Genomic DNA, 13100 nt, shown 5'->3' with positions numbered 1-13100 from the left:
CTGAACCACCGCTGCCATTGCATGAGCCTCTTGTGACCACTTCAAGATCAATGGGCACACACAGGTGGTCTTCCCTTCATCAGAGAGAGGGCAATTACTGCTCCGGCACCTGAGGAACAGCCGGGCAGCAGCACCCTTCGTGTGCTGCCATCCAAGAACCAGCCGGTGTCTGGGGAATGCGGTGGTGGGAGCGGGAGGGCCATCACCCACGGCCCCAGCCCGGGGAAGCCGTTTCAGGCCTGCTCTCAGCTGGCACAGCCGGGGTGCACGCCCCAGGCTCCCACACAGCATCCCTGATGGCTCCCAGCGCTCTCCACGGGTACGGACACACCTCTCCTTGTAGGCACTTACTCACTCTGATAGCCGCTGCCGGACATGCCGCTCGCTGCGCCTCGCCAGAACCTCAGGGACGGGACACACACCTCTTTGTTCCTGCGCCTCCGAGCGCAGGGGCAAACCTGCAGCTTCACCCCCCTTACTGCCCAAAACCGGGCAGCGAGCGCGCTCCAGCTGGGTCACCGTAAGCAGCTTATCCCCCGCGATTAGCAACGCCGCCTGTCACCGGGGCTGCAGATGGCCACGGGAAAGCCGCTCTCGCCCACGGCTAATTAAAGCTGCGTCCTGAAGGCGGCCCAGATGAGGCGGACCCGCAAGAGGCACCGCTCACCTCCCTCGGGGAAACGCCTCAGGAGAGGGGGCACATTCTCCTCCTCCTCCTCGCCCATCGGGCACCCCGAACCCACCACCACGTCCTGGCTCCTGTCAGCAGCGCTGGGCGGCATCACCAGGGCCTGCGGCCACCCCCAAGAGAGCGTGGACAAGCCCAGGCCGGGCTGGTGGCCCTGCCAGGGTGCGAGGCTGCCCCATCCATCGATTGAGGCCGGCCATTAGCCACGAGGGCAGGCCCCGCCTGCCCCCTCAGGCCACCTGAGAGAAGATGCTGCTGAGGGAGGCACCTGCACCCGGCGGGTTGTGGTTAATCCTAGAGAGCTGCCAGCTCATCACCAAAAAAAAAAAAAACCCAAAAAACCACAACCCAGGCACATCAGGACCCAAGGATTTAAAAAAAACAAACAACCACAAAGCAAAAAAAAAAAAACCTGAGCAGAGTATCGCACCTGCTGCACGTCTGGGTGAGGAGACCCCACTGACGAGCTACAAGGAGCCCCCGCGGTGAAGCCAGGCTGTGCTCCATCCAGCGCAACAGGCTTGATGAATCCCCACACGCCCTACTAAACCAGGTACTGATCCAAGAGCGCGTTGGTGCTTATTGTTAGCACTGCCGAAACAAATGCCCTCCTCCTCCTCAGAAGCCAGGAGAGGGGCCTCATTTTTGTCCTCGCCTCTCTGATTTACTGCCCAAAATAGGTATTTCTACCAGGCACAGTAAGCCTAGCATTACTCCTGCCTTGCTCTGCTCCCCTGAGCCCCTAGATGCGCTGAATTCTCCACAGAAAAGCGCACAGCAGGTCAACTAGATGAGTATCAATAGATTTTGTGGTGTCTTTCTCAATGGAGAATGGCTGGCAAGGCCTCACTAGATGTAACTCTTTGTTTGTGCAAATACACAAAAGCATAGCATTTAAAACAGTTGTTTTCAGTCTGTGCTTCACAGGTCTAGGGAAGAAAAAAACCTGAGCATTTAAATGCATTATTCAGGGATCTATGCTGTCACTGCACAGTTCTGAAGAGCTGAAAAAAACATTAACTGAACATACAGGCCTGCTCTGCAACTCCATAAGCCCCAGAAATTTCTGCCTACCTATTCTTCTTTCTTCCCCATCTGATCACAAGAGTAGATTGATTCCTATTCCTATGCTCTGTTGCATGGCAGCCTGCAAAATGAATGCACAACATTCATCTCAGGAGAGTAAACCAGACCATCACACTTTTATGGCATTTACCATGTGCTTGGTCCAGGCATAAATAAATGACGATGGTCCAGGTAGAGCAGCAGGTCACTATAGTGTCTGTGCAGCATAGTGGAGGAAACATCTGCTTATGTTTAAAGCGATCAAACTTGAGAGAAAATTGCTTGGTTTTAAACACACAAATGGCATGATTCTAGAGGTTAGAGCAAAGTTAACAGGGTTCTTGGTCACTGAAGAGTCAAGACAGCAGCAGGTCTTGTCAAGAGAAATGCAACTGTAGAATAACAGATGTAAACTGAAAATGAACCTGCCTCAGAAAAACACATATCGTCCTACCACTGGTATTTTCATTCTGCCAAAGCTGACATACTCTTTTTCTTCTGATAAAGAATCCTGTTGAACTTGTCTTCTTTTTTTTTTTTTTTTTTTTAGAATTTTACCTGAAAGCCACAGCAGGGCAGATTTATTGTGCATAAGATTAGAGTTTATAGTTTATCACACCCCACAGAGCTCACCACTGCAGTGTAAATAAACCCATCTTTTACTTTCCCCAATCCTCATTTTAGTAGCCCACCTTCCCACCCACACATTTATAAGCAGTACCCTCTACTTGTCGGAGTAGAGCTTAGACTAAAAGCTATTGAAGCCCTGTAGACCTTCCCCCATAATGACTCTCCCAGACTGCCTGTCTACAGTCCCAAACCCTCAGGAATACCTACATTTTCAAATGAGACACAGGTGACCAGCGTAACTTTTTCTAACACAGAAAAACTGTGTTCATTTTATAGTTTTCTTAGAAAAATGTAACATTTCAAGTTCTGTTAAAAGAGGCAGCTGAAGGCAAAAGAACATTTCAAGGCGCAGAATATCTATAACCTACATTCAACAGCCATTTTTTGGGAAGGACTTATTTATGAAGGACATTTTGCATAAAAGCATCAGTGAATAAAACCCAAGACTAAATACTGGGAGCACAAGCAGCTCCCTGGCCCAGTAAGAACATTTTATACCAACCCCAGCTTTGTGCAAACCACCACAGCTAGCATAGGGAGTTACGGTCATAAATCTTAGTTAAATAACACCATCAAAACCAGCCCTCAGGAACTCCCAGATGTTTCCTGGAGATGTATCTGCATAAAAGCAGGCTAAACTGTATTGAAGGGCAGTCCATAAGCCTTTTAAAGATAGCTTGTTCAGGAATATTTTGAGTGGTTTCCTTACTTACAATAGAGAGAATGCACAATACAAGACTTGGAAGACTGCAGAAGCTGCATCCAACTCACACATACAGAGGAGGGATTTAGGGGGAGGGAGGAAAAGAGCATACTGGGATTACAAAGAGTCACAGTGCTTAACATGACATCTCCAAGATCTTCTGGACTTACTGCAGGAACCCATCTGCCTAACCTTCAGGGAGGCAAAACAAAAAGTGAAATCAGATCCTCTCCTGTTTGCTCAGTAGCAGGTCTTGCTCCATCAGAACAGACGTGAGAAGAGTGGAAGGCTAGACTGGGCAAGGGAAGCTTCCGTTCTCTGTTGCAGAGAGGGCCTCAGTATGGCTGCTGGGCTGTCTTGCTTGAGTCAGGCCACTGTGGAGGGGCATCCTGCTGATCAATTGTCTCATAGGTGCTGCGATCCCGGCCTGCACAGGTGACACCTGAATGGAAATGGAAGAGAACAAGCTTGGGAAAAAAACAAAAGCACAAGAACTGAATCCCCTAGAAGAAACCAACAGCTCAGAAGCACGCCACATTAGCTGCTCTACCACCTCCCCAGCACCCGTGTTCTGCAATCCTCACTACACAGGCAGGAGGTAAGAAAACTCATCCTTCCAACAAAGGCAAAATAACTGAGATGCATTTGAACGTGCCTCTTTGTTCCCTGAGAATTGCTCTCTTAGTAGCCACATGGCTGTGTGGAAAACAAGACCCGCAATGCTACATAGCAGCATAACAGGCTCCTGTAACAGCATATTTCAGCAAGATCAAGTTTATGAGATCTAGTGGAAAAATAAACAGACAAACAGAAGCAGCAGGAACCATGGCTAGCTGACAGCATAGATTTAAGAGCATGGTTCATGCATGAACCACTCTTCCCAACAAGGCAGCTATGCCTCAAGCATGCCACACCATGGCACTAAATTTGAATCCAGCAATGCTCCCAATTGCACTATGAACAATTTGCTTGGGGTACAAGACTGGTACAAAATCATGTTACTGTCCAGGGGATGAGCAGGGAAAGGAGAGACAGAAAATGTGCATGGACAGCTCTTTACCTATAGGCCAGGCATCTGCCACGGCTAGAAAGAAATCTGAATCAAAGGTGGGCACCAAACCATATGAGAGGCTTGTTCTAAGCAGCAAGGAACAAAAAGGGAATTTGTGTAGAAAGAAAATGAGACAGAGAAGACCAGGAAAAATGCAACACTGTCAGGTTCAAAAGGAAAATGCCAGACAGGAGGAAAATGAGAGAGGAAATTTGTCAACCACATTCAACACAAAACAACAGCACATGGTTTGTACTGAAAATTTTTTGAGAAAGACAGTTCAAGAGAGGATATGAAACTACAAAGTGTCTGAATTCCAACCTGTTCCTGAGAGGAGACTCTCAGTATCATGTCTGTGTTGGGACAGTGTGGTTGAAAAGGAGTGCTCCCAAATTCCAAGTCAGGGATGAACTCCTCAATGATACCTACACTTCCCATGGGATACAAATGTCAAATCCCAGTTACAAGTACTAGTGAGCCACTAATAAAAACTGGCACAAACATGGCCCACAGCAAATCACTGCAGTTGACTCACAGGCCTTCTGACCCAGTTAAGACAGATCTGTCTGGCATTTGCACAAGTAGCTGATGGAGAAGCCATCCACATTCCACTAGCAGAGAGATGCAAATAGCACATAGCGCTCCAAGCCATGGTTTCTTTCCATGGACTCTCCTCCTCTGCAGGTATCCACCTCTTCTCACAGGAAGCGTTATCTTCTTTGCTAGCACCAAAGCAGCACAAGTGACAGCTTTCAAACACTGTAATGCAGTTATACTATTTTTTGTCCTGCACAGCCTTCTTAGGAAGGCAAAAAAACCAACTGTGCCAGGCTGCTGGTTTTGCCAGGGTGAACTACCACACAGCAAACAATCCCTGGTAGATGCCTTGGCATGAACTAGCACCAGGTGTGCTTGGCAAAGCTAAGACCCAGAACATCCAGCCACAGCACCTTGTCTCTGGTAAGGCTGCCATGTTATCATTAGCAAGTACAGCTAGGAGAAAAATGACTGCCTCCAGGCAAAATCCCATGAGGTAAACATCAGTCCCATCTTCCAGGTGAGGAAATGGAGGTCCAGAGCCATCAAGGTAGCTAGGACATGTAAGGCCCAGAGAAAGAATGGAGTTAGAAATCCAGCTTCTTTCCCTCTCATGCATAATCCAGCTAGAGGGGATGCTGCCTCTGTTTTCCCCCAGAAGGAAAAGAAAGGGTTGGCAAAGAGAGAAGGACACCCAAAGGCTTCCAACAAGCACACATAAATGCAAGAGAAGGAAGAGAGGAAAAGCCTCTCAGTTACATTGAGTAAGAGAGACAGCAGTGGTATCAATACCATTGTGAGCAAAATGGCTGTCAGATGAGGACTCCAGGTCTGCAAGGGAAGAGAAGAATGTAAATTTAAGGCCTAAGACACACCAGAACCACAAAATGGGAGAACAGACGTAAGCAAGAGAGAGCGAGCACCACCCCCTCCCTGGAAAGGGGGTTAGAATCCAGCTGCACAGAGCTCAGGCTGAAGGGTCCAAAGTGCAAAGTGGTCTTCCTAACACCAGAGGAGGTGGCCCACACTGACACAGAAGCAGCCTACCTATGTTAAAGGTGTACTCTCCTCCACGCTCCCGATACATTCGATACACCAAATAGCAGGACATGGGTTTGAGGAGGAGGCTGAAGATGGCCATGCCTATACTGAAACGCTTCACATCAGTGAGATAGTTGTTTGGAGGGTAGAAGACAGAGACGTGAATGATGTCTGTGAGGACTGTGAGCAGCAGGCCAGTCAGGAACTGGAAACAAAGAAAGAGTGGGACATGAACCGAATAGGGCATTAACCGCTAGGAGTAACAGTCAGTTACAGCGTCTGTTTCCTGTGAGATTTGTGTTCAAGTAATCATGCCTTCACCCCAGTATCACACATTGCTAACCCTTGACACTGCCCCAGGTAGACAGAGATTCCTAAAGGAATGATCTTCTATTTCGTGCATTTGCTTCACATCTGTCAGACACCTTCTCATTATATGCTACAGGACTGTTTATTTTTGCTTGCTAATCTCTTTAATGTTCAGAGAAGGGTTTTATAAAGCCCCTCCAACTCAAGCATATTAAACACTTTGAGTCTTCCTCTGGCATTACAAGTCACAACAGCAGGTAAAAAAAGTAAGAATCAAGTGTGCCTCACCTCTGAGAAGCAAAATAAGTGATAGGAATGCTTCTCATCATGGTTTACAGTGCTTGTAGATTTATACACTCTCTTAAATAAAACCAAAACAACTCAAACAAGGAATTTGACTTGTTCACCACTGTACTGGGAACAGCTGAAAATCATCACTGTCTCAAAGAAGCTGTCTCTGCCCTCCACCCTCTACCTGAGCAGCCTGGTGGAGGCATACACCCTCACACTCACCATCATGATGGCATCAAGGGAATCTCGCTGCGCAATGGCCCAGATCCCCACTGCAAGGACACTGAAATTTCCCCAGGCATAGGAGGCTGGAAACATGTGATTCATGCATCCCCTGCCAAACAAGACAAAAAACCCAGCCCACATTCACAATAAGCCTGCAACACATTTTTTGCATTCACCCCTGTTCCCATACAAACACCACACTCTTAGATTTAGGATCTTCTTGCACACAGACAGACACAAACAGGGAGTGCTGATTCTGTGAAAATGTCCCATTCCTAGTTTGAAGGAATACCCCCTTCTCACCCAGGCCAGGCCAGTTACCAATCACTCACCACACTGTGAGAAGCCAGTGTACCAGAATGATGGCCTATGAAAAAAAACAGAGAGGAAGACTGGTCAGCAAGTTGGGAGAACTCTGGTAGGATCAACGTGAAATGACACCATCTTGTTTCCAAGGAACAGGTGGAAGAGTGCCCTGGACCCATGAACCAGTGCAGAAAGCTGGCATAGCAACTGAGACAGTGAAGACAGAAAACCATTTTTCTCTGCTTCTGTTGCTGAGTATTTCCTGTGGTGCTACACTGTAGTCATTCATTATTGTTGTCATCTCTGTCAACAGTTGATTCAGGGCCCACTTAGTCTTTTCTAAATGGGTTATTGATTTTGGAACTCCAGAATAGTTTGTACAGAAAGCCGCGCAATCTGATTCACACTATGCTAGCACAGTTTATACATAACCAATCTGGCATCCCATCACCAAGAAGTCCATGGATAGTCATGCCTGCAGCGCCCAGCAATTTCGCTCCAGTCCCCAGTAAATCCTTCTTTTACTTTCTTCCACTCTGTTCAGAGCAGTGGTTCAACCTCACTGCAATATTAATAGACCTGAAGGCATCTTCTAGGAATCTGAGAACCTGATCCTGCCATAGTACACAGCTCTTTTCACTCCCAGTGAAGCCACTAGGGGCCCAAATGTCAGCAGCGCCCTAAGTAGCAATAAGATAATGCTGTCACAGATTCTGTACTTTGCAAATGTCCTTAATGATCCTGATACTCATGCTCAAGGGGACAAATCCAACAAAAAAGCATCTTACTGTAACAAGTGACACAAGGATTCTCTTCACCAGCACTTGACATTCTGTAACCAAGGAGACATACTCTACATGTTTATTAAGACAGCAAATGGGAACAAGAATATACCACTTCAGTCTTTTTCTATACCTATATCCATGCGCTCACTTGCTTTTGAGCCTGCTGGCCAATATCAACAAAGGGAGATCACTCGTATTCACTCTCTAAAGATTTGTGAAAACAAGAATATGGAAGACTGTCTCTATTAGCAGCCTCATAAAAAAACAGGCTGAAGCCCAGACATATCAGAGGATCCATGGGAACAGGCACTCTTGCACTTTTTCTAGCTGTAAGAAAGGCTCCAATTGGCATTTATACTGACCTTGGTATAAAAAAAACCCCACCCAACACCAACAAAACCCCTCTGAAGCACACTCCCCGCCCCCTAAAAAAAAAAATAAAATTGGGAAATAAGTAAGTAGCAAAAGGCTAAATTACTCAGTGGACACAGGAAAGCTGTATGCAAACAGGAGCATTAAGACACTAAAGAAAATAAATTAAGATCTACTGACATCCTGCTACATTCATTGACTTAAAATGTCTATCCATGCTCTAACTTAATACAAAACCAGTTGCTTGAGAAGAGAGTTAATAACCAATGAAGCTGTGACATGAGTGAAGCACAGCCAGGAAATCAACAGGAGTGACACATCTGCTGTGGCTCACACTGCTGTGTCAAGATACAACAATATAGATGTCTTACCATGGTAAGACAGAGCTCTTGCTTCACTGCAGTACCCTAGCACATCTTCCAAGCATTCACCTCGAGTAGCCTAGACCTCAAACCCTGCTTAAACAGATTTTTATTAACGATTTTTTTTAATTGTTCATGAAAGCCTACAAAATGCTTCATCACCACCCCCCTCTTCTCCTTCTCCCAAATTGTACCACGGAGACCAGGCAGAAACTGCTAATCAGTAAAATACAAGATGTTCTTAGATAAGAATGGAGACATGCAAATAGCATTTACTCAAGAGACTATCACAACATCAGGGAAATTCTTAATTAGGTAGTATTTAATTGCATATTACACACTCACAAGACCCCTCAAGGCTCACCAGTTAACATAATTAGGCAGGGTGGCTTTTTTTTTTTTATGCTGTCTAGATCAATACTGCAGTTATTAAATTATGAAGCACACTTAGCCATCAGCATAAAATCAGGTAAACTAGGGCTGATAGTATAAGGGACCGCTGAAATTTAAACAAGGCATTCCCTTCCAGGTTATTAGTCCAATTTACTTGACAGTTCTTCAGGGCACTGTGGAATTAGCTGGTGGTCTTGGTATGCTTTAACATAGAAAATGTAGTGTTAATGAAAAACATTCTTTAAAGCTACAGCCACTGTGTGAGATTAGATAATTTGCAGGCAGTCTCCTGATGAGACAGCAGAAGAATTTAAATTTTTTCCATCTCTTCAAGGACTTAAGTCTGTACCTAAGAAAGGCATACATTTCTTCTTTTGAGAAAATAACTCCTAAGACTTGAACTAGTGGTGAGAGCAGAAAATAAGAAAGGTGGGACCTTTGTCCCCATCCCTTCTGGGCAGAAGGATGACCATGTGATTAAGAGCATCCCATTGGAAACTGGGGAGAGCTAAGGGGAGTTCCTAGCTCCTCTGCAAATCCCAGAATGTGATGGAACTAGTAGCCAAGCATAAAAAGAGCCTAGGTCTGTCTGGGAAACTCTTTGGAACAGGAACTCACTCCTTTAAATATGCTTCAGCACAGAACCTCGCACAAGGTTGAATTTTTACTAAGTTAAAAATTACATGGTTCCAAATTACAATTATTTTCTTGTAGTATCTAACTTTTTTTTTATTTTACTTTGGGGATTTTTTTGAGAGTGAGCTCATCTACTCTGAGGGAGATAATTCACCTGAGGATATACTAACCAAAATATAGACCTGAGTGGCCACCTGTGAGCAGGCTGCCTGTGAGGATGCTCCTCATTATTATAACAGAGTGATAATAATGAGAGTGGTTAGGCAGTGGAACAGGCTATCTAACAGGGTTGTTGTGGCTTTGTCCTTTGAGATTTTTAAGTCAGCTGAATTTTGTGTTGAGCTATTTGATCTGACTTTGAAGTTAGCTTTGCTTTGAGCAGGAGGTTGGACTAGAAAACACACAGAGGTCTCTCTTAATCTAACTTATTCTATGATCCTGTGACCTAGCATTTAAAAAAGCTCAAGCACCAAACATATGTTTCCAGGCACATGGATTGTAGGGCATTGTCCAGGCTTGATCAAACTCAAACTTTGTATTTCAAGGTTCTGCGTATTGCAATAATCCTGGGTATCAAGCATTCACTGCAAAAATATGACTATGCTGCTTCCCACATGCTTTGCTGAGCATTACTATTAGACCTGAGCCAGTAGATGCTGTTTCATGAGCGTGTTCCTCATTCACTCTAGGGCAAAGCCTGCTACATTAATTTTATAGCTCTGCAAGTGGCTTAAAGAGAGACCTCAGGGCTAAGACATTGCTATGTTCTGGCACAAACACAGATCAGTCATGCAGTTTTCTTGGAGCTACTTCTATCACGAGGCTCATCTTTTTAATCTCACAGAAACCGTAAGCAGATCATGCCAATGAATAGCAGTAGTGCATGTTATTTACAGTGCCTTTCTGAATAAGAATCTTTCCCACCTTTGTGGTATGTTTCAAGGAAGCAGGCCCTAACTCAGGAACAGCACGAAGATGCCTGTACAATTATTAACTCCCTATTCCCCAGCTCTTCAGCCCCAGAGCAGTATTGGCAGACTTGACAACAAGGAATTTCTTAATGCTGAAAACTGTTTGCCCAGGTCAAGCTTCACTCTTATCTAGTGAGAGATTTGGGAACGTTTGTCTGAAATTAAAGAAGAAAGGCAACATTTTAGTTATGTTGTCATGGTGATTCATTCATTCAAGAAGTCTGTTTTTTTCAGCTCCCCTATCTCCACCTCCCATGGTAGAAGATGTATTTCATGTTGACAAACTTTTTAATTAAATGTCCTTATTTTTCACTGTTGTTTTAGCATGGGGAAAAAAAATCAAACCAAGTTAAAAAACAAAGCAGAAGGCAAGATCTGTTAATCTTCCTAGTGCCCTGGGAATCGCACAATAGTGCAAACTTGTCAGCGCCAAGTATGAGCTAGTTTCCAGAATGTAATATAATCCACATGCCAGGCCTTGAAAAATCCATTTGCTTACTTGCCTCTAACAAGGGAAGTTGCTTTTCTTGGTAAACTAGTAAAAGGGGGAAACATTACATGAACACCAAGCTTTTATTTAGCACAGCCACATGAAAACCTTCCTGTACAAAGCTGAATTCATAACAGTAGCTGAGATTAATACTATCCTCCCACCCAACCTGTAGGCTGCCTGCTCCAAGGCCACTGGTCACAGCTTTATGAATCAATAGCAGAAAAAAACCTGATGTGATCAGTGCTGTTTTCATTCTCCAGGCAAAAGTTTTAACCAAAGAAAGCACCTGAAACTTGCCGTACCAAACAAGATACGCAAAGTAGTGAAGCTGGAAAAAGGCACACACACCTAGAAATCTCAGGGCTCTGAAAATATGAAAGACAAAAAAAAAATTAGAGGAAAATTTCACCTGTCTATCAGGGAAGGCTTCAGCATCAAACACTACCAGCAAAAAATTGATTTTAGTATCCTCCAGCTTTTCCGCAAGGATGTGCTTCTTCCCAAAGTAAAAAGTGTAACATAACTGTGAAAAGTCCCTTATTTCCCATTTCTCTGGTTACCAGACACTCACCAAAATTTTCAGATTGCCCCCAAGAGAGAAGCAATTTCAATTATCTACTAGATGATAGCCCCCAAATAACTGGGATCATCTTTCTAAGCCCGACAAGCAAAAACTTTGCCTCCTCAGGATCTTGTGTAGTGTTTATCCCGGATTAGCTCCGGTCAGCTGAGCTGGAAACCTCCACGGACACACGTTAATAACCAGCTATTGTCCCAACCCAGTCCTCGGCCACTTTAGCAACCGCCCTGAAGTAAGAGAGAACCTCGGAGTCACTGCCTGCCGGTCTTAACGACCAAGAGCTTTTGCAACGTGCGCCCATGTGATGATAAAAGGTTTGGAAACACCAGTCCTTCCTCCTCGGAGGCCTCCACACCTCCTGACCCGGCGCAAAGCCGGCCAGCAATGCGAGAGGAGAGGGCAGGCCGGGCCAAGCGCCGGCTCCCCGGGACGCCACCCCGCCGCCCCAGGCCTCTGCCTCCCCCGAAGCCGCAGCCGAGGAGGAAGGCCGCCGCCCCGGCGGAAAGCCCCTCGCAGCCCTCCCGCTCCTCCCGGCCGCACCTCGGCCGCTGGCAACCCGCTCTCTCCGAGCCCTGCGAAGCCCGAGTCACGGGGCAAGCCGGAGAGGCCCCTCCCCGCCGGGGAAGCCCGGGAGCGGCTCGGCCCCGCGGCCCCTACCTTGAGGTTGACGGCAGGCAGCTCCATGGCAGCGGCCCGCCCCGTGACTCCCGGCGGCGGGGCCGCCTCACGTGGGGTTGGGCCGGGCCGGGCCCCGCCGCCGCCACGGGCTGGCCCCGGGCCGCCCAGGGGAGGGCGGCGGGGCGGGAGGAGCCGGGACACCGCCCCGCGGGGACGTCTCTCCGCGCCCGGCCGGTCCCAGCCCCTCCGCGGCGGAGGGTCCTCGGGCGCCGGCGGCGCGTCGTCGGGTCAGGAGGGAGGTGGAGGCCCCCGCCCCGAACCGTGCCCTCCGCCACATCGGTTGATGCACGGTGGTTCTGGAGCGTGCCTTTGTGGGCTGGGCGGCAAGCGGTGATTTCTCGTCAGACGGCCGTATGCCGGGCGAGGAAATAGTCTGGGCACTCTCGCTACCTGACGTGTATTGCACAGCACCTGCTCCCAAAACGGAAGGCCACCACCAGGTTAGAAGTGTGTCTGGATGAGTTCGTTGGCTCCAAACACCCAGCCAAATGGTTCTTCCTGCTGCTTACAGGCGTAATGCAGCTGAGGGAAGGTTTGACATTATACTTGGACGGTAGTCAGTGTCCAGGAAGGCTAACGTGTGTATGGAAGTTAGCAGCTTTCTGGAGGAGGAGAAAGCTTTTGTGCACACAGCAGTACTGTGACAAAAAGGTGAGGAGTGGTGAAGAGACTCTTGATAAACACCAATAAAAAAGCAATTCCAGGGTGCTCGCTGTGCTCAGCTGTGTCACACAATAAGCAAGCCAAGTTCAGGTCAGTCTTTGGATTTGAGCACTGGAATCTCTAGCCATGTAGCTAGAATGTCTGGCAGATACTTAGTTGCTTCCTTTGGCCCTAGATTTTTCCCCAAAGCTAGATGACCGAACTCTTTGCCTAAAAGCCTGGTATGAATCACCAGTTTGTCATCTCTCATTCTGACAGAAAGCTTGTCCCATTTTAGAGCTAGGGAAGATGATAAGTGATCAACCCAACCCCACACAGTAC

At 46.9% G+C, this 13100-nt stretch overlaps 1 protein-coding gene across 2 annotated transcripts; it reads right to left on the bottom strand.

Annotated features, from left to right (window-relative positions):
• Positions 1-2623: 2623 nt before the first annotated feature.
• AGTRAP (angiotensin II receptor associated protein) lies at positions 2624-12216 on the bottom strand. 2 transcript variants are annotated; one of them, XM_075027425.1, is made up of 5 exons: positions 12096-12216; positions 6873-6907; positions 6538-6649; positions 5722-5920; positions 2624-3528 (listed from the first exon to the last, which is right to left on the bottom strand). In XM_075027425.1, exons 1-5 carry the CDS (start codon positions 12120-12122, stop codon positions 3422-3424), a joined length of 480 nt encoding a protein of 159 aa, XP_074883526.1. In that variant the 5' UTR covers positions 12123-12216; the 3' UTR covers positions 2624-3421. The 2 variants fall into 2 exon arrangements, with proteins under 2 accessions (XP_074883526.1, XP_074883527.1); XM_075027426.1 differs by lacking the exon at positions 12096-12216 and adding an exon at positions 10319-10549.
• Between the last annotated feature and the right edge of the window lie 884 nt (positions 12217-13100).

The sequence above is a fragment of the Buteo buteo genome, chromosome 5, assembly GCF_964188355.1.
Source record: "Buteo buteo chromosome 5, bButBut1.hap1.1, whole genome shotgun sequence".
NCBI lineage: Eukaryota > Metazoa > Chordata > Aves > Accipitriformes > Accipitridae > Buteo > Buteo buteo.
Note: the sequence above shows the minus strand (reverse complement) of the source record. Positions and strands in the feature narration are given on the sequence as shown.